The sequence below is a fragment of the Siniperca chuatsi genome, linkage group LG12, assembly GCF_020085105.1.
Source record: "Siniperca chuatsi isolate FFG_IHB_CAS linkage group LG12, ASM2008510v1, whole genome shotgun sequence".
Lineage (NCBI taxonomy): Eukaryota > Metazoa > Chordata > Actinopteri > Centrarchiformes > Sinipercidae > Siniperca > Siniperca chuatsi.
Window position 1 is genome coordinate 4438279 of NC_058053.1, and position 21200 is coordinate 4459478.

Sequence of the window (21200 nt, forward strand, 5' to 3'; positions counted from 1 at the left end):
ACGTTTGTTGGCAGGCGAACAGTCGGAATGATATTAGTCAAACACAGGAAGTGTAGTAGAGGTCGCTACCATCCATGCCACTACTACGCCACATCCATACACTGCACGCAGGTGGATTTTAGCTAGCTCAACAGTGCTATTTACAAATAAACGGTGTACACTGGAAACGACGATAGCCTACAAGATAGCGGTATGAGAAGAAGACAAAGAGGGCAAGTTAGTGGGACATTAGCTAATTATTTAACATGACCAGATGTTTAAATAGCAACTAGGAACAACTGTTATTAACGTGAGATTGCAAGATTCCCAGCTTGGCAGCAGGTCTTCAGCTACTGACGGATATCATACATCTCCAAACAGTCTGGACTGACACACAGATCAAATGACTTTGCACTTTGTGTGTAGGTCTGTGTCTACAAAGTGTTAGACCAACCATATAGTCTGATTCCACTGGGGGTGTGCATATATCAGCAACATGCCCCTGTCAGACTTTCTGGACAGCCTGAAGGACAACCCATACTTTGGGGCTGGGTTTGGACTGGTTGGGGTTGGGACAGCGCTGGCAGTGGCCAGGAAAAGCGCCCAGGTGGGAATGGTCTTCTTCCGCAGGAACTACATGATCACTCTGGAGGTCCCCAGCAGGGATAAGAGCTACCACTGGCTGCTGAGCTGGATCACCAAGCACGCCAAGCACACTCAGCACCTGAGCGTGGAGACCTCCTACCTGGCGCATGAGAGTGGAAGGGTTCACACGCAGTTTGACTTCCACCCAAGCCCTGGGAATCACATTATCTGGTCAGAAGAGTTCTCTAAATATACTTCTTTAAATCTAGTTCAGCCTTGTACCGATACGCTTAACAAACTCAAAACCCCATTTTTAAAGCTGTACATTTATTAATCTGCTCAACAAATACCATTCTCTCTGTCACCAGTACAACCTCTGACACTGTCATCTGTTGTGGTCTGCAGGTATGGGAGGAAGTGGATCAGGGTGGAGAGGACCAGAGAGAAGCAGATGGTGGATTTGCACACTGGAACCCCGTGGGAGTCTGTAACTTTCACTGCTTTAGGCAGAGACAGACAAATTTTCTTTAACATCTTACAAGAAGGTAAAGGTTTCCACAGGTCTACAGTATATATCTGACACATACGTATCTCACAGAGGCTTGCTATATGAGAGCTGCAATACACTTGACTTGTGTTGTCGTCTGCCATTTAGAGGTCATTTAGAGCAGTTGTCAATCATGTTTTGCAGCAAGAGAATTGGCTCTGAAGCAGGAAGAGGGACGGACAGTGATGTACACAGCCATGGGTGCAGAGTGGAGGCCCTTTGGGTTTCCACGGCGACGCAGACCCCTCAGCTCTGTGGTCCTGGAGGCTGGCGTGGGTGAAAGGATCGTAGATGATGTGAAGGAGTTCATCGGAAACCCCAAGTGGTACACAGACAGAGGTAGAATCTCCTGGTGTTAGTCAAGGGCTCGAACTCGTTCATTCAGTGTATATGGAAGTTGTCTTTGAGTGTTTTATTTTCATATAAATTCATATTACCTGGTTATATGATTTATGTTTTCCTATCATGACGGTTATTGATGCGAGGTGAGGTGTTGTGCCCGCAGGCCGTTTCTGTTATGAAAAGTCTTTCTTGTTGGGGCATTCAGTGAAACTAAAATGTGAGGATTGAGATAGGCAGTTGTCCAAATGTTTTGGAGTCTTGTGCAAGTGCAGTTTCCCACATGCACGTGAATGCATCATTTCACTTTTCAAAGAAGTTCCAGCTCACAACTGCAGTACCAGGGGTCAATAACATACCTTTTAAAGTTAACAAAAACACAGAAAATAAACATCTGTAAGCTGATTTTCATACTGTACTGGAATAAGTTGAAACCAATAGCAGTGATGTAACATATGTACGATTTGTAGTTAAAAACTAAAACATGCAAAATAGCGAGAATGTTCCTAATAAATAATTTTTTTTTGTTAAATTACCTTTTCTGAAAAGCAAAATGTGGTGGAATTTTATTCGCCGATGGTCATCTGTGTGAGTGTTAATGTTTTGTTTTTGTCCATGCAGGCATCCCCTACAGAAGAGGATATCTGCTGTATGGCCCCCCGGGGTGTGGAAAAAGCAGCTTCATGTGAGTGTGCTTTTGAATTCCTCCCCTTCCTGTTTAGAATCTGTGTGATTGAAAGACAGACAGCATGTCAAGTACTTGTGTGCAATTTCATCTCCATCTTTGTGTCCCCTCATATTTCAGCACGGCACTGGCAGGCGAGCTGGGCTACAGCATCTGTCTGATGAGCCTGAGTGACCGAACCCTTTCAGATGACCGTCTGAACCACCTCCTGAGCGTGGCACCGCAGCAAAGCATCATACTGTTAGAGGATGTAGATGCAGCCTTTGTCAGCCGAGACCTGCTTCCCACAGAGAGTAAGTAGCAGAGAGCAGTGGGTTTGGATTTTGTTGTTGAAGAGGTTGAACTTAAAAATTGGGCTTTTACTTTACCAATATGATTAGAAATTACATTTTTGTTCCTCTTTTTACAGTAACTTATGAGATATTTTAATTAATTCATCAACTTACACTGCTGGGTGTATAAGTGGTAGAATTAATTACTATGTTAACTTGTAAAGCTGTGGTTGTTCAGACAGACTGTGTGTTTCATTCTGTTTTTGAGGGTGACTTTAAAATCCATTTCCTCTTTGCCTCCCAGACCCTCTGGCCTACCAGGGAATGGGAAGACTGACTTTCAGTGGCCTGCTTAATTCTCTGGACGGAGTGGCTTCATCTGAGGCCAGAATAGTTTTTATGACCACCAACTTCATTGAGAGGTACTGTCGGAAGAGAATTTGTAAGTACAGTACTTACAAAAAAAGGAAGACATCTTCGAATTAAGTCAAAATTGAGAGCAAAAATCAAATAGCAGAGAAAATAGCTTCTGTTTTTGTCTTTAAATGCAAGTATACACTGGGTTTTCATTTTATGTTGCTAATCTTAGTGACCATGATTAAAACTAAATTAAGTCAAGACATCCACAAAGGCCCCTCAGCAACATCACAGAAGGTCAGCAGCTAGACCCTATTTGGTTAATGAACCCTTTTCAAAGCTGCACCTAGGTCAGTTCTACCAATCGTGTACACCTTTGTAAATGATATAAAAAAACTGAAACCAAATAAAAAATACTACCTAGGCTATAAAACTACAAAGGAGGTGAAATCCATTAAACATATTTTGGGCTGCGTGGCGAATGACGCAGATGCAGTAAAGTATTAATTTGATTTTATGAACCCTGTTTGCAGCCACAGCAGCTGTTTTCAGTAAAAACAATGATAAATGCCAAAGTATGCTACCTGCCCAGCACCCAAAAATGGCAGACAGACAAAGTTAGTGACTAGCTGGTGAACATAGTGGAGCATTTAGCAGCTGAAGGGACAGATACGGTTTGAGAGTTGATGGAGACCAAAATAGAGCTAAAAGGAGGCAAAATGTTGGACTTGCACGAAGCTTAATGTTTCTGCTGGATGTGTAAACAAGCAACAGTTTGCTAACGCATTTGCCATAACAACTTTATAAGGTGATAATATGTCAATGTTGTGTTTAGCCCTTGTGGCCTAAAAACGTAGTAATGCAGCTTTAAACTAATTTAAAGTTAAAGTAAACTCTAAACTAATAATAAAACTATAATTACCCAGTTACATTAATACCTTTTTAAAATGGTCACTACAACCTACTTCATGGCTACCTAAATCTGTTCTTTGACGTCTCACTGGTGAGTTTTACATACATTAGAAGTTTCAGTGACATTAATTACAGTCTTGCTTGTAATCTCTGCACGCAGGTTAGACGCAGCACTGATCCGACCCGGCCGTGTTGATCTGAAGCATTACATTGGGCACTGCACTCACTGGCAGCTTACGCAGATGTTCTGGCGGTTCTACCCAGACGAGCCTGCCTCTGAGGGGGAGCGGTTTGCGGAGCGTGCGCTGGCCACCCACTCTGAGATCAGCCCTGCCCAGGTGCAAGGACACTTTCTGCTGCATAAAATGGACCCTGCAGGATCTATAGACAATGTTGCCCAAATAAAAGACTAACAGGATTGGAAGGTGTTTGGATACTTGGAGATTACTGAATAAAGAGAAACATGAGAAACATTTCCAGTTGAAGTTCTGGTATTAATAAGACAGATGTGCAGTGATGCCATAAACGTATATGGAGTATATGATTGATACTAAATAAATACATTTCTGTTCAGTGCTTTCCATCATGTGAAAGGCACATTCCCCCCGTCTTGGACTATCATGGGCTGCCCTAGAGCTAGGGACTGCAGCCTGCTCAATGGGCAGCAGTAAAGTTCAGAGAATGTTATTTATCCCTAAAACATGTTTGAATACACAGAATGCAAAGCATGCCTTGATGTAAATCTTTTCTCATCTGCAACCAGCAGCCCATAGTTCTTTGTCCACATGCCTGGTTTAAAGGCACAGTCCGTAATCCACATGTCAACAAAAGCATCACCCAGCACAGGACAAGGTCCTGCTCCAACTCCCAAATTGATTGGCAGGTGTTTCAAACCACACGAGAAATCCTACAAAGCCAGTGCTTTCCTGGGTATGTACTGTGGGAATACCACTTACGTTTACATTTGAAGCAGACAAACTTTATTTATATAGCACTTTTCAAAACAAAAGTTACAAAGTGCTTTCCAAGAAGTAGGTGCCCAGCCCAAAAGTTAGATAATCAAGTACAAACCAAAGAAAACAAATGTTTTTAGATGCTTTCTAATAATGTGCACTGATTTGGCTTCACTGAGACTTTGAGGGAGATTGTTCCAGATTTGAAAAGCAACAAGCTTTAATGTTTGAACAATTTACTGTGTTGTTGAATCTCTTGTTTCATATTCTTTCTAATCTCTGGTTTTTATCAGGAACATTAACTACCACTCTGAAACTACAGATGAATGGGTGGAATGGCCCTTTATGGCCCTTGGTCCTGGCTAATCTTTGATAGCTGTGCTGGAAGGGTTAAACATTCTGCGTGGCACGGCCCCTCCCTGCTCAGCTAGTCTCTTAAATGTAACAGCAGCCCAGTGTATTTGTTGTTCTGCCCTCGTCATGGCTGCATGGCTGTCCCGGAGTGTCATGCGGAAGAATGGCGGCTGGCTGCTGCCGTGCCCTATCGCTGTGGCCCGGGTCTGCTGCAGGGGGATGGAAAGCGCCTCCTCTCCCCCGGGGACCCTCTCTGCCTTCCAGGACAAGCCTCGGACAGTGGAGGACCTCCCACGTGTCAGCTTCTTGGAGCTGATTTACAGAATGGTGTTTCAGGGTTTCTACAACCGTATGCATGAGCTACAGGTACGGCAGGCTGCGGTGCGCTGCTCTGCATGGTCTCTGGATGACACAGACACATGCATATTCAGCAGGTCTAGGCCACAGTGATGCATGATTGTTTTAATCTGCGTTGCCTGCTGACAATTTTGATCATTTATTGGAGGGACTAGGGTGTGTTATTTGTGATCCCAGTGACAATGCATAATAGAAAATGTCAGGCTGGTTGGATTACCTTTGTTCCCATAGTAACCCCCCCAGACAACAGCTAGAGGATTGTTTTCCCTCCTTGCAGAACCACTTTCGGTGAGGTGTACAGCATTCAGTCATTTGCTCACACTTGTGATATCTGGTCATCAGCTTTATAAATGTGCAGTGTATGTTTTTTTATTACACAACACAGTACATTTGATTGATGGGACGGACATTCAAACTTTGTTGATTTTAACACGTTAAAGGCCGTTATTGAGGAGCAGTTATTATATAAGTTGTTATATGTATTTCTTCTTCTTACCTCATGCCTTATGAGATTGCTTACACACAGGTTTCTCTAATAGCTCATCTATCTTGCATTCACTTTGCCTACCATCAGATCTATGAGAAGCAGCGATACGGGCCCATATACAGAGACGGACTAAAGTCAGTGTCCGTGAACACTCCAAAGCTGCTGGAGGAACTCATGAGGAACGATGAGAAGTTCCCCCGCCGAGGAGACATGTCCCTGTGGAAAGAGTATCGCGATATGAGAGGATTCGGCTATGGGCCTTTCACAGAGTAAGACTGCCAAATACTGTATAGTGTGCACAACAATGCTCCATTCCCATTTCCCTGTGACTATTGTCGCCACAATAACTTGTAAAACCTGAAATGCTTTCCATGCCAAAGTCCTGTCATGTGAGTGGGATGGATTGCTTGTGACCTGCTAGTGTTAAAGAGATTGTTCTCAGACTGGAGGGTTGATATTAAATCCCCAACAGTCTTTGCCTATTGGGTTGCCTATCTTAATGAGGGTCATTAGTTGTGGTAAAATGCTCCAAAAAGAAGCTAGTAGACCTTGAAGAGTATGCTATGTGTTTATGTAAAAAGAACACACAAAAGAAGAATATCTACTGCTATATTGCTGCCAGATTTGTTTTTAAGGAATTGTTGCACATTTTGGGAAACAATGCTTGTTCGCTTTCTTGCTGAGAGTTAAATGAGAAGACTGATACTGCTCTCATGTCTGAAGCTCCAGCCAGCAGGCAACCAGTGGAGACTCCAGAAGTTAATGCACAGAGCCAGGCTAGCTGTTTCCCCCTGTTTCCAGTCTTTATGCTAAGCTAAGCTGTTAATTATCTTATCATCTAACTCTCTGCAAGAACAATAATAATAATAATACTCTTGAGGAAATTAAGCGTTATTCATTATAACTGCTGTGATGAGTAATCATGTTAGGGTAAGGTGTCACAGAGCTGTTGAGGCTAGCTTTTGAGGCTGCTGTTTTTGGTTGTGTGATACTGGATTGCATCTTGTTTGTTATAGTGCAGTATTGTCACAAATTATTTCACACACAGATGTCCAACTCTCCAAAGCGGGAGAGCTAATGGATTATGCCTTTTAGATCTTAAAGCTATTCTAGACTTCTATTTGTGGTTTGAATTCTTATGTAACAAACAATGCGATCTACAGGATCATTCTGGTGTTGGTGCCAGTTACCCTGGTTGCACCTCTACATTCTTCCTGCTGGTGTCTGCACATACCAGTCGGATTTATTATCTGTCTGTCAAAATGCGGATACAACAACATCGGATACAACTAATCTCTGCTGTCTATATTTGATTGTCGCAAATAGTCAATTTTGACATTCATATTACAAACAAATGGGCGAATGCAAATCTCACATGTTTGGAAACCTAAAGCATAAACAAATATTTATCAGCTCTGTTTTTGTTCCTCATTGTGACTGTATTTCTGTTCCCAGGGAGGGGGAGAAGTGGTACAACCTGAGGGTGGTGCTGAACAAGCGCATGCTGCATCCGAAGGACTCTGCACAGTACGGTGACATTATCAGTGACGTGGTTACAGACTTCATGAAGAGGATCATCTACCTGCGTCAGTGCAGCCCCACAGGAGATTTGGTGACCAACATGGCCAATGAGCTCTATCGTTTTTCACTAGAGGGTGTGTAGAAAACCTGAAAGATAGTTCAAACTGCACACTCAGGTAGTGCTGAGTGCTGAACCAAGGGCATTGTGAATGTTTATGTAAATCCTATGCACTGATTAAAATGAAGGTTAAAATTCAAATCAAGTGATTTTTTTGTTTTCTGGTATTGATTAATTAAATAGAGAAATTCAAATAATATGGTTGCTATTTTTGTTACTTTTTAACTTTGAGTTCAACTAAACCTAAGGGATAACAATTTTGCAGATAGGTCCTTGATCATTTCTTTTTCTTATCCTAAATCTTAACCTTTGCCACTCAGGTATTGCCTCCATACTGTTTGAGACAAGGCTTGGGTGTCTGGAAGAGAAAATCCCTGCAGGTACGCAAGACTTCATCAACGCCATCGCCCAGATGTTCTCCAACAGCCTGGCTGTGGTGCTGATGCCCATGTGGAGCCGCAGTCTGCTGCCCTACTGGGGGCGCTACATTGCAGGCTGGGAGGGCATCTTCAGCTTTGGTGAGTTGGAAAGGAGAGAAACACAGCTGAGTGACAGCTGAGGTGTTGGCTGGAGGTTGCAGATTGCAGAGTCTTTATTTTCATTGTTATGGATCCGTTACTACCATTAGTGCTACTATTACTTCAACAAGTATTGCTCCCACTATTCTGTTGCTCCACATTTCTGAGTAATGAAGACAGACTGACAGAAGCAACAGTAACCGTATGTGCATAACGCCTTTTAAGTATGTGAGTGTAAGTAAGTAAGTGTGTACTGTGAAGTAAAGTGTGATAAAACTGTGGACATAATGCACAATTGAGTAACTAAAAGAAAGGTTATTGTTTAATATCAGGATCAATACTAGTATCAGTATTGATCAACTCTCCTTTAAAGCAAAAGTTAAACATTTTGGGAAAAACTCTTATTCGCTTTCTTGCCAGTTATATGAGAAGATCGATACGATCAGACGGTTAGCTTACCCACGCACGACCCCCGGTAAAACCGTGTGTTGTTTTTACACTTTTTTTGTACAGATTAAACAATAACTTGTTAATTAGTGAGCTTTAGTGGTATATTAGGCACATTTTGTTACCGTTGGACAGAGCTGTTTCCAGTCCTTATGCTAAGGTAAGCTAACTCCCTGCTAGGTGTAGCTTCATTTTTAGCGTACAGACATGAGAGTGGTATCAATCTTGGGCAAGAAACTGAATAAGCATAATTCCTCAAAAGTCAAACTATTTACCTTTGAAGTAATTTCTTTTACATTTTGTGAGACTAGGAGTTCATTTATGTGAATACTAAAATGAAACAATTTCTGCACTTATTTTAGCTAAAGAGTTGATTGACAAGAAGATGGAGGCCATTCAACAGCGTGTGGACAACAACCGGGATGTGGAGGGCGAATACCTAACATACCTCCTCTCGAACACTCAGATGAGCGTTAAAGATGTGTATGGCAGCATCGCTGAGCTTCTGTTAGCTGGAGTGGACACGGTAAATGTGATACTGTACCAATCCCTACAGAATGTTTTGTTTTCTTTTGTGTTTTTCTTTTCGAGCCAGGTTTTTAAGCCAAAGTCCACTAAAAAAGATGTGTTGTGGTGGCTCAGGTGACTGTGGTACACACTGTTAAATCAGTGTCTCGGGTTTGGATGTGGCATGCTATTCTGTCTCTCCCTATTTTTCACGTCCATTACATTGTAAGCTGTAGAATAAGAAGATGAAAACGCCTCAGGAAATCTCCCCGATAAAAACCTAATCACCTTAGCCGTGCTATGACTCATCCTGAATACATTTCATGCTATTTCTGGTTTATTAAAAGCGGCATTCTGAAAATTCATCATTGTGAAATATCAAAATATAAGCTGGGCTGCAGGGCTGCTACTCAAATTCCACATTTTTCTCCTGTATATGCATGTGAGGTATGTATTTGTACAGGTATGCATCTCTCTGCCTGTTTACTTAATGACATTCTTTTGTTGTCAAGACTTCCAATACCCTCACATGGACTTTGCACCTGCTGTCCATGCACCCTCAAATCCAGGACAGACTTTACAATGAAGTGTCCACATTGGTACCAGCAGACCGGATCCCCTCCACTGCGGAGGTCACTCGAATGCCGTATTTAAGGGCTGTTATTAAGGAAGCACTGAGGTGAGACTAGTTAGACAGGTTACTGGGAAGGTGATGTAGATTCCAGGGTCCACTTCATAAAAGTTCACACATTGTCTGTTTCTATTCTTACTTCTCATGCACCAGTCAGCAACAACAACCAGCCTAAACCCAATGAAATGAAATGATTCATTCTTGTTTTGCAGGATGTATCCTGTGGTTCCTATAAATGCAAGGTTCATTACAGAAAAGAATGTTGCCATTGGTGGATATCACTTTTCAAAGAATGTGGGTCTGCTTTTTTAACCATTATTTGACTTTTTGCACTTGTTTTGTGTGTACTTGTATTTCTATCTTCATTATATTGCAAAGAGAAAACCCTGTAATGTTTAGTAGAAGTTTCAAGTCTAGTATTGGTATTGACTTCTCTAACTATAACTTGTATTACTCCTACTAATTATATTATTTAAAGTAAGACTGTTTTCTTCTAAAACTTAAAAAACTGGCCTGCAAACACAGCAACAAAATAAAGATCAGATCAGAATTCCAGTATTTTATTTCTTGACTGTTGTTTCTCCAGACCGCCTTCACGATTTGTCACTATGCCATCAGTCACGATGAGGACACATTCCCAGAGCCGTTCGCCTTTAAGCCGGAGAGGTGGCTCCGTGACGGCCGTGAGAGGCCACACCCCTTTGGCTCCATCCCGTTTGGCTTCGGAGTGAGAGGCTGTGTCGGTCGCCGGATTGCTGAGCTTGAGATGTATATGGTTCTGTTTCGGGTAAGTGACAAGTGTGAAAACCCCCTTGCAACATCTACTGAATACACATGATCTGATGTAAAGCTTGATGCTATCAAACAGTAAAACACTGCTTTGAAACCAGGCACGGACGTTGGAGGAAAGTGGATGGAAAAAGGGGGTCTTTTGGGGTGAAGTCAGAGTTCCTGATCACACAAATGAAAGATAACTATTTTTATTTGGTCATTTATTTGTTTGCACAGCATAAGAATATTCCTGTTAAAGCCCCTGAAAATTTGGCTTCAAATCTTAAGTATTTCTCCATCTTCTTCTTTTCCTTTCGGCTGTTCCCTTTCAGGCGTCGCCACAGCGAATCATGTGCCTCCATCTAACCCTGTCCTCTGCATCCTCTTCACTCACACCAATTAACTTCATTAAGTATTTCTCCATAACATTAAATATTCTTGACTAAAGAAGAAACATCAAAGTAAAAAAAAAAAAAACATCTTTAGGTATTATTTATTAAGAGATCAACTCTAAGAAACTCAGTTGATCTGCTTCATCAGGACTGTGTGGGTGTGTTTGATCATTAAAATGTTGCTACATGGCAACTGAGCCCCACCCACTTCAAAACAGAAGAGCACAGAAAAAATGTGAAAAAATCAAAACTGTTTTAATTTGGCTGAAAATGGTGTGTTCATGTAGGATCCCATCCCTCATAAGTTGATTGTGAAAATAAGTTTTCATGACCTTTAATTTTTGGAATCAAAGACTACCAAAGGAACGTAAAAAGGTTGGCTAGACCGCAAAGAGTAAGACAATACACAATGGAATATAATAATAAAAAGTATGTTTTCATTAGTATATAATCACCTGAAAATACGAATCGTTATGTTTTCATTACCTTAGACTAAGCCCTTTATATCTACAGAGGGAGCGGGTCCCCTTCCATGTAGGTTGCCATGTTGCACCGCCATGTTTCTACAGTAGCCCAGCAGACAAACCAAACACTGGCTCTAGATAGGTCCGTTCACATTTTTTGCGAGTTTCGCGGCCACCGTAGTTTCTCCTACACGCTTGGAAGGGGAGGGTGAGGCGAGCGGTATTCAAATGGTTGCAATCTGCAAGTTCACCGCTAGATGACATTAAATCCTACACACTGGACCTTTAAAGCTGCATTAATTGTTTTGTTTTGGCCACATGAGGGCAGCGGAAAAGCAAATGACATATTACCACAACATTAAGTTGTTATGGCCAATATGTTCGCAAACAGTTACCTTTTTACACATCCAGCAGACACAGAGCATTATATTAGCTTCCATGCAGTTGTGTTTGTGGCCACCTGACAAATTGAACTCCAGTATTCCTTTAAGTTCTGTTTTGGTCTCTACAAACTCCTGAGAAAAAAATATCTGGCTCTTTAGCGGCTAGATGTTCCAGTATGTAGGGGGGAACAGAATGATTTGCAGCCTTTTAACAGTGCAAACAGTTTGATGTCCTTGATCTGAGAAATTAGCTGCACATTGGCAAAAACAAAAAAACAAAACAATGAGCTGAAAGATGCTAAAATGCTCTGAAGAGCTGAGGGGAACTGCAGAGTTGGGTGATAATTCTCTGTTGGTTCGTCACTACGAGTGATCCCTTTTTTAATTTTCTATTTAACTCTTTTTAAATGTCTTTTTATATTGCCCTATGTTGCTTTTATGTTTTATGTGAAGCACTTTGAATTGCCTTGTTGAAATGTACTCTACAAATAAACTTGCCTTGCCTGTCACATTACACATTCATTCACACAGTCATTTTAACCATTGTTAATGTGAAAATATTGATTAGTGCAGCTTTAAAGTTACAGAAGATGAACATCGCTGCCAGCAACTTGTAAGCAAGTGAATCCCATGGGCAAAAAGTTATCCAACAACAAGTTTCTGTGTAATCAATGCAAAAACTAGGAGGCCAGTGTGTTGGCATGGCCTCATTCAGCCAGGTCTAATAATAAATAGATTTCAGTAACTCCACATTTTTCTTTTTCCTCCAGCTAATCAGGCTGTTTGAAGTCAAACCAGACCCCACAATGGGAGAGTTGAAAAGCATCTACCGCACTGTTCTGATACCAGACCAGCCACTAAATCTACACTTTGTGGACAGAGGATGTGAAAACGCAGCTTGATTTGCTTTTGCAGATTGGTTTGAATGCAAGTGTTGCATATGAATGAAAAGCTTTTAAGAATGTCTGTCTGATATATTAAGAAAGTGAGACAGAAGTAGCAGTTTTAGTTTGAAAACTTTGCTGTAAAAAAAAGTGCAAGTGTAACTATAAAATGCACATTTTTAGCTTATATGTATTTACTTTTATAAATGCTATATATTATTTGCAAAAAAATATAAAGGAATACGCAAAGTTATTTGCCATTCAATATTTTGAAGCAACTGATGAACCACTGAGCACTTCTGGAATGCTAAGTGTCATAAAAATGACATAAGTGGTTATTGCTCACACAGACAAGACCCTGCAGGATGCATAGATGAACATCATGCTTTTCTAAGAATGAGATGAGAAAACAGTAATATTGTGGTTACATGGATTTCATGGAAACTTTTTTAGTCTTTGTAGTTAGACAAGGTGGGTGAAGAGTCATCTGAGCTTCTACTTGTAATAAAAAGTAAAATAATATTTTGTAATCAGTATTTTGCAGTTTGTGTAGGCAAGAATCTAATTAAAGCATTTGAATTGTGCATTCATTGTATATGTGTGAAATGAATGTGAATCAACTCCATTTTGATTACTTTCATAGCAAATTCAATATGTCATGTCTAACCATATGGTTTCACTTTGTATAGCACAATAAAGCCTTGTATCTTTTGTATTTATTGCTAAAAAATACATTGCACTTAAAGATGTTGAATGAATTAAATCAGTAATTTGATGCCTCTGTAGAGCAATCTTTTATTGCTGTATGTATGAACACATTAATAGCTTTTTTTAAACTACAGATTTGTGAAACTACAGTGGGTATGGAAAGTATTCAGACCCCTTTAAATTTTTCACTCTCATTGCAGCCAATTGCTAAAATCAAAAGTTCATTTTATTTCTCATTATGTACGCTCAGCACCCCATCTTGACAGAAAATAAAAATAAAAAGTGTTTATTATATTCAGACCCTTTGCTCAGTATTGAGTAGACGCACCCTTTTGAGCTAGTACAGCCATGAGTCTTCTTGGGAATGATGCAACAAGTTTTTCACACCTGGATTTGGGGATCCTCTGCCATTCTTCCTTGCAGATCCTTTCCAGTTCCGTCAGGTTGGATGGTGAACGTTGGTGGACAGCCATTTTCAGGTCTCTCCAGAGATGCTCAATTGGGTTTAGGTCAGGGCTCTGGCTGGGCCAGTCAAGAATGGTCACAGAGTTGTTCCGGAGCCACTGCTTTGTTATTTTAGCTGTGTGCTTAGAGTCCTTGTCTTGTTGGAAGGTGAACCTTCGGCCCAATCTGATGTCCTGAGCACTCTGGAAGAGGTTTTCTTCCAGGATCTCTGTACTTGGCCGCATTCATCTTTCCTTCAATTGCAACCAGTCGTCCTGTCCCTGCAGCTGAAAAACACCCCCATAGCATGATGCTGCCACCGCCATGTTTCACTGTTGGGATTGTATTTGGCAGGTGATGAGCGGTGCCTGGTTTTCTACATACATACCGCTTAGAATTAACACCAAAAAGTTAAAAACTTGGTCTCATCAGACCAGAGGATCTTATTTCTCAGTCTGGGAGTCCTTCATGTGTTTTTTGGCAAACTCTTTGCAGGCTTTCATATGTCTTGCACTGAGGAGAGGCTTCCGTCGGGCCACTCTGCCATAAAGCCCCGACTGGTGGAGGGCTGCAGCGATAGTTGACTTTCTGGAACTTTCTCCCATCTCCCTACTGCATCTCCGGAGCTCAGCCACAGTGATCTTTGGGTTCTTCTTTACCTCTCTCACCAAGGCTCTTCTCCCACGATTGCTCAGTTTGGCTGGACGGCCAGGTCTAGGAAGAGTTCTGGTCGTCCCAAACTTCTTCCATTTAAGGATTATGGCGACCACTGTGCTCTTAGGAACCTCGAGTGCTGCAGAAATTCTTTTGGAACCTTGGCCAGATCCGTACCGTGCCACAACTCTGTCTCTGAGCTCCTTGGGCAGTTCCTTCGACCTCATGATTCTCATTTGCTCTGACATGCACTGTGAGCTGTAAGGTGTAATACAGACAGGTGTGTGCCTTTCCTAATCAAGTCCAATCAGTTTAATTAAACACAGCTGGACTCCAATGAAGGAGTAGAACCATCTCAAGGAGGATCAGAAGAAATGGACAGCATGTGAGTTAAATATGAGTGTCACAGCAAAGGGTCTGAATACTTATGACCATGTGATATTTCAGTTTCTTTTTTAATTTGCATAAATTTCTACATTTCTGTTTTTTCCTGCCAAGATGGGGTGCTGAGTGTACATTAATGAGAAATAAAATGAACTTTTTTGATTTTAGCAAATGGCTGCAATGAAACAAAGAGTGAAAAATTTAAAGGGGTCTGAATACTTTCCGTACCCACTGTAAATTCTACAACGACTCCAGAGGCATGAATGGGACACATGGGTTAAACAAGAGAGGCAGCTATAGACAGAACTTAGGAAAGCTGTTTTCTAGAAACTGCATCCCTCCACTCCTTACTGTAGACTTTTGTGTGTTCTACAAAATACTTACTCTGAAAGTCAGCGAGTTGGAGGCCAACATTTTAAAGATGATGGATAATAACCTCCTATGAGCAAATATGCCAACGTCATGTATACAACACTATATATACACTCTATTTCTGTTATTACTAAAAACCCACATCAAGACGGAATACATACTGCTGCTCACCACTAAAACACTAAATAACATAACTGACAATTCACCTGAAGAAATGAATACAACTTAACAACAACTCTTTTCTGGAAGGACTGGACCTTTGCTAGAAAAGCACAGGTGTACCTAACAACTTTAATGATGGCTCTGTTCCATTCTGGTGTGCCCTGTCACTGGAACACCTAAATGGACTGCAGCCATCGCTAATGTTATTAGTTACACCTGTGTTCGACAAGTCCCACCGTCCGCTGTGAGAACAGTCTATAGCCATGCCACTGGATGAAACATGTCAGGAGAGTTTGTTACATGTTACAGGTTCTCACCTTTTCGAATTGGCTGCTGACCAAAAAGCAACATTAATATTTTGTTTCTGCAAACTCTGGATTAAGATTAATGACAATATTTTGTATTAGCCATTTCTGCAATATCTATGTGTAGCGTCTCAAGTACGGTTACGTATGGTCAGTATTTAGAAATGAATGCTGGTGGGAGCGGGCAACGGAACTGGACTCAGCAGCACGGCTAGCTGAGCTAACTAGCTTATGACAGTTACCAGTTAGCGGTTACTTGAGCAAAAGGTAAAGCTGTCTGTCCAGCAGGAAACTTTGTAAATCACAGAGAGTCGAGGCAGAGCAGGATGCCAGGGGTGCCAGGAGCCAAACCTGGCAAAAAAAACCCACCTCGGTACTGTATTCCCTGTCGTCAACCAGGCCTCCGGCGGTCTCAGAGGCTGTGTTCGGTCTTGCTGCTTTGGTCTGAATCTGTGCGATAACCACGCCCCGTTCATCTGAATATAAGAAATGGAAATAAGAAGAGCTGAGAAATAAATGTGGCACTAGGAAATAAAAGTCCCCTGAAATAAATAAATGTAGTCCGTTGAAAACATCCTTTATAAAATAAAAACCTCTGTATTTATTTATTGAACATATTTATATTTACATTTATTTATATATTTACTGCCTTATTTATTTCTGGATTTATTTCATTGCCACATTTATTTATTTCATAGGCATATTTATTTATTTATTTATTTAGTTAATATTGACTTAAATAGCATTCCATATACAACTGACCTTATGGTCTAAGGTGCATAGCATGTAATTGCACCATCCCTGGTCCAACTGAAGTACCGTTTTGAGGTAGTTGTACTTATTACTTGTATTTCTATTTTATGCTACTTATATATAGTATATGCTATACTTCTACTCTACACTACATTTCAGAGGGAAATATTGTTCTTTTGACTCCGCTACATTTATTTGACAGCTTTAGTTACAAGTTGCTTTTCATATTAATATTAGATAAGCTTGTAAAACTTTACTTTACTTTGATACTTTAAGTACTTTTTGCTGATAATACTTATGTATTTTTTTTACTTTGAATGATTTTTACTTGTAGTGGAGCAGTTTTACATTGCTGTAATGTTCCTTTTCCTTAAGTAAAGGATCCACGCACTCCTCCACCACTGGAAAAAGGCCTACTAATATGACGGTCTCCCTCCTTGTTTCTATCTGTATTAGTCCTGAATGAATGTTAGAAAATAGACTAAAGACTCATTGGGCAATGGGGCACCAGTAGTAATAATAATCACAATGATTAGTGATGCACCTTTGCAAAGCTTGGATTATATCTTTACATGCAATAGAAACACAAAAAGGTTAAAAAACAAACAAACTAATCAAATGTAGAACTTAGATAAATGTAGCCCTATAGAAAACTGGTAGTATTGCTTCTGACTACTATTTCACAAATCACTCAGCAGGGGTCGGCATAACTGCATGAAAAGAGCAAAGCCCTTGAACTTCACCAGTGCTACTCCGACCATAGGGATTCCTGCACTGTGCAACGACTGATCTCAGTCCAGTGGTTTGGTGAAGTAGCTGCAACTGGAGGTCATTTGTGAGCCCAGGACACATGTGGACTTTTAGGCCAAATGGACACGCCAACTGATGTGAAAACACATGAGAAAATAGTTCTTTTCTTTTGCAGTGTCTAGGACCAAATCATTCAAATCGAGCATTTTGACAGATTTTGTTCTAGTTGGGGGGTTAAAATGTTTGCGCGCGCAGCCTGAACCACCAATCACAAAGCCATAAGAAAACACAAATGGAAAGGTGAGAGAGAGAGAGAGAGAGGGAGAGAGACCCTTCCGCGCTGCAGGCTACCTGTCTGTCCTCCACAGTGTGTCTACCTCCCCTCACTGTGGCAGGCAGTCAGCGCCTGCTGGCTGAAGACAAGTGCGGGAAAAGCATCGAGACTTCTTTAAAAACCCTCCTTTTTAATGCTCGACTGACTAACGCAGTGATGCCAGATCGGCTGCGCACGTTTCTATGACGTTTGTCGCCTGTTGGAGCGGAATCCAGTCCTAATACTTACCTGCAGCAGAGGCGTGAAGTTTTGAATGGGTTTGGACGTGTGCGCTCTGGGTTTGCTCGGATGGGATGCACAGTGAGCTTCATCTGCTGTGAAGAGGACTTTCTGCAAATGCCTGTTCACCAACATGAGGATGAGGAGAAGAAAGAGAGCCTGAAAAAGGTAAGAACTGCTGGCTGAAGAAATGCGCGGCTGGCAGATGCGTGCGTCAAAACACGCGCTGACAGTAGAGTTTGTGCAGACGGGGCAAATATATGCATGCTTTATATTGACTTTCTTTATGTCGGACTTGGATTCAGATAAGAATTTCCGACCTTTGGTTCCACTTGACAAACTAAACATAAATATACTGAGTCAAGGGAAAGTCCTCTAAGAGCACAACAGCAGGAATAAGCACGTTTTAATGGAAGACCTGAATATAGCCAGTGGTTGTTACATAAGTGAGAAACAGCTTGTACACAGCCATCAATCCAGGTACATTGTGTGTCTAATACCTGCTTTGACATTAGGCATTCAAGCACTGCTGCTGTGAGTGAATGAGGCAAACCATTCATGATAATGACTGCCAGGGGCAACTCCGAAAAGTCCAAGTTCAGTCATGCTTGCACTCCATGACAAAAGCACAGGGATCATCAGCAGTGAGCCCACCTGTACTGCTGCTATGGAGGTAACTTTTTCTGCCTCCTACCCTCTGCTGGTGTGTCTCTGGTGGTTAGTTGGCTGGTCAGATTTGTATAAATTGTTAAATATAATAGTGCTTTGCAGCCCAATTTGTGGAATGTGATCAGTGACCTGTGACCTGCACAGATTCCCCCCCCCACACACACCTCTGTCTGACCCAAAACCTCACTTCACACAGCAGACCAGTCAGGTTGATTTGTTTTTTATAATCAGCACTTTGCTTGTGTTTATATGTATCCATCCTATCAGAGTTCATTTTACACTTTTAGATATATATTTTTCTTTTAGATAAAGAAGCACAGCGCTAATGTGGTATTGGGTTGGCTGTTTAAAATGAACTGACAGTGTGAGATTAACCCACAAGGCTGTGGCGTAATATTTAAACACCGGTACAGAGTGGACACGCTGTAGAATGAACGTAATATGACAACTTTTAAGAGCGGTTTGCACTGATGATGCACTGTAGTTACTTAAGGTCCCTTTTCATTTTGTCTAGAGCTGCTCACTAAAACCAAGCTCCTATATTATCCTCTTTCGACATGCCCTTATGTGCATTTCCGGTGCTTCTTGCTGCTGTCAGGGTTTCCCAACGTTTTCTGTGTGACGTACCCCTGCAGCCCCATCAGATGAGCTCAAGTACGCCTTCATCAACATCTTGTTCCAAATGTGTTAATCTGAAGTGATTTTCAAACCGGAAGTTATTTAACACTGTTAATCACATTAAAGTGGAGACACTGTGATCCTGGACCTATCGATGTTTAGGCTTGGTCTCTTGTTGTCTTTTTCTCAGAAGGTTTGGCCAAGTTTAAATTTATACTCCCACCACTTGGGGAAGCTGGATGTTTCATCTATGTATCCGTTTCATTTAGCCATTTAGTTCCACTTCTCTGCTCACTGGCAAACTGGTTTTCACGCTCTTGCAATCGATAAGGTTTTACAGCTGACTGAGGTTGGTGGGAGGCGTGTTCTGTGCAGTCGGCCTAATGCAGCTGGTAGTTTACTGGCTATTGTGACAGTAAATATGCTTTAATTGAAATATCCTATTTGGCTGTTTCTTCTTTTCCTAAATACAATATGTGGGTGTTTTCTTTTATCCAACCATTATTTCTATTTTTTCTTATCTGAGCTATTACACAATCTTTCCAGGTACCCAGCTAGGGTACCCCCGGTTGGGAATCACTGGTCTAGGTGACACCTTGTATAGTATTTATGTGGATGGAAAATCCTTTTATCGCTGAAATAATACACACATATTATTGCACACCCCAGCACAGACATAATACTGTATTATTAACCAGTATAATTCCTGTGCTGCCTAGAAGTAACACTAAAGAGACACTTCTAGGCATCTCGGGTGACTTTTCCCAGATACGCTGACTTGTGGCGCAGACAAACAGCTGGCACCAAGGCGTGTAAGGCTGTGGGAAATGAATGCCCTGACTCTGCCAGCAGAGCTGTGGCTGAAGTAATGAAGTGGTGCTAAAGTGTTGAAAATAGTCACTCAAGTGAAGTAGCCAAGCGTCGCTCGTGCAGAGTATAAACAATCAGCATTCACTTATGATTTTAAAAGGAGCTTTTCAGAAGAAACTTGAAAAATGTGTCGCTGTTCATTGCTTTTCTGCGTGGCCTGGCTGAAGACTGAGGTTGAGACACAGTTCGTGTTGTCAGAATTTGAATCACTCAGTCACCAAGCACTATAAGTGTTCACTGATTTATCTTAAAGGCACTGTTGTGCGTAGAATGCATTGCTTCTCTGGAGCTTATTTATCTTGCTAAATGCTGTGCTTACTCTAGCATTTTTTTTGCATACCATTTGCTTTTTTTTTTTTTCGTGCTGATGTTTGTGTCGGAGGAACTCTCAGGTGCAGAGAAATTGCTTCCTGCGGTAATTGCTCCTTGTGTATGTGTGATGCCTGTGGTTTGTGTCCCAGATGAAGAAGCGAGTCTGGCTGCTCCTGTCAGCAGCGCTCAGGGAGGCCCGTGGTGCAGAACTTTGAAGAGCGATAACAATCGGCCAGAAAGTAAAACCCTCATGTAAAACCAAAATACACAACCGAGACTTTGAACCAGATGAGGGAATCTTGAATAGGCTTCAGGAAGAATGTGCGCTTTGTGATTCGCATCTTCTAGACCAAGATGGCGGCGCGTGTACATCACGAGACTCAGTGTCTCTCCAGTCTCCAGTACTATGTACTGAATACTGCAATAACTCATCTACTGCACTGCAAACTATTTCCATAAACTGCACTACTTAATATTCATTGCACTGCTGTTCTGCCAAGTCCAATTCATTACTGTACATATCCATCAGTATACTTCTGTTTATAGTAATGCCATCTGTATATAATGTCCACAGTACCACTTGTCAGTATTTTCATCTTACTGCTCTATCCTGCATTTATGCACACACTTTATATCCTGCACTTGCTTACTGCACTTCTGGTTAGACCTGAACTGCATTTCGTTGCCTTGTACTTGTACATGTGTAATGACAATAAACTTGAATCGAATCGAATCTAATCTAGGGTTTGTTGTGTAATGGCAGTCCATGGGCTGACAGACAGTTGACAGAAGATTTCACGCACAATGTGACTGCAAAGACACGTGACACAAGACTGGCACTGAATGAAGATGATGCATTATACTATGGAGCTGGTACAGCTGACCCTGTCAGGGACACATTGGCGAATACTGTCTTTTACAGAAACACAACTAATGGGTTTTGCTTTCTTATTTTAAACTAAAAATGGCACTTCATAATGTGAACGTTAGTTCTGCCATTCCCACTGAGAGTTTTTAGCCAAGATCAGTTCATTGTTTTGGTTCCCACCCCATATAAAACCTTGGGCAGCCACTCCCAGCACATTAGCTCAGAATAGCTGATAGTGATCCCAGTGTCAAGTGATGAGTAGCCGATGTAAAAAAAGTAACTGGTCAAGAGAGCGAAACACAATCTAAATCTACA

General features: G+C 41.4%; 3 protein-coding genes and 1 long non-coding RNA gene across 7 annotated transcripts in view; 3 read left to right on the forward strand and 1 right to left on the reverse strand.

Moving 5' to 3' along the window:
* The first annotated feature begins 81 nt into the window (after nucleotides 1-81).
* LOC122886091 (mitochondrial chaperone BCS1) lies at nucleotides 82-4151 on the forward strand. Its single transcript, XM_044218006.1, has 7 exons — nucleotides 82-795; nucleotides 970-1109; nucleotides 1256-1450; nucleotides 2072-2135; nucleotides 2256-2428; nucleotides 2712-2829; nucleotides 3837-4151. Exons 1-7 carry the CDS (start codon nucleotides 476-478, stop codon nucleotides 4087-4089), a joined length of 1263 nt encoding a protein of 420 aa, XP_044073941.1. The 5' UTR covers nucleotides 82-475; the 3' UTR covers nucleotides 4090-4151.
* LOC122886092 lies at nucleotides 1467-17685 on the reverse strand. 2 transcript variants are annotated; one of them, XR_006380256.1, is made up of 4 exons: nucleotides 17558-17685; nucleotides 15862-15968; nucleotides 1987-2175; nucleotides 1467-1809 (listed from the first exon to the last, which is right to left on the reverse strand). It is a non-coding gene; the product is annotated as an uncharacterized LOC122886092 (long non-coding RNA). The 2 variants fall into 2 exon arrangements; XR_006380255.1 differs by having other exon boundaries at nucleotides 1467-2175.
* On the forward strand, nucleotides 5093-13238 carry LOC122886090 (sterol 26-hydroxylase, mitochondrial). The gene is made up of 9 exons (XM_044218005.1): nucleotides 5093-5349; nucleotides 5915-6096; nucleotides 7283-7482; nucleotides 7787-7984; nucleotides 8794-8957; nucleotides 9451-9617; nucleotides 9782-9863; nucleotides 10156-10356; nucleotides 12350-13238. Exons 1-9 carry the CDS (start codon nucleotides 5110-5112, stop codon nucleotides 12479-12481), a joined length of 1566 nt encoding a protein of 521 aa, XP_044073940.1. The 5' UTR covers nucleotides 5093-5109; the 3' UTR covers nucleotides 12482-13238.
* The window catches only part of tns1b (tensin 1b), a 164869-nt gene continuing 161041 nt past the window's right edge, over nucleotides 17373-21200 (forward strand). For 2 of the 3 annotated variants that reach the window (XM_044217965.1, XM_044217968.1), the window contains exon 1: nucleotides 17373-17716. In XM_044217965.1, coding sequence (XP_044073900.1) covers nucleotides 17618-17716 — 99 coding nt within the window. In that variant the 5' untranslated portion in view covers nucleotides 17373-17617. The remainder of the gene's footprint in view (nucleotides 17717-21200) is intronic. The other variant, XM_044217993.1, reaches the window with a different exon arrangement.

Bases quoted from the DNA above. Each gene is read 5' to 3' on its own strand.
- LOC122886091 (XM_044218006.1), top strand. From the start codon at position 476: ATGCCCCTGTCAGACTTTCTGGACAGCCTGAAGGACAACCCATACTTT. The intron at 1,110-1,255 runs GTAAAGGTTTCC...CATGTTTTGCAG, and splicing joins CTTTAACATCTTACAAGAAG to CAAGAGAATTGGCTCTGAAG. The intron at 2,429-2,711 runs GTAAGTAGCAGA...TTTGCCTCCCAG, and splicing joins AGACCTGCTTCCCACAGAGA to ACCCTCTGGCCTACCAGGGA.
- LOC122886090 (XM_044218005.1), top strand. From the start codon at position 5,110: ATGGCTGCATGGCTGTCCCGGAGTGTCATGCGGAAGAATGGCGGCTGG. The intron at 6,097-7,282 runs GTAAGACTGCCA...TTCTGTTCCCAG, and splicing joins GGCTATGGGCCTTTCACAGA to GGAGGGGGAGAAGTGGTACA. The intron at 9,618-9,781 runs GTGAGACTAGTT...CTTGTTTTGCAG, and splicing joins GTTATTAAGGAAGCACTGAG to GATGTATCCTGTGGTTCCTA.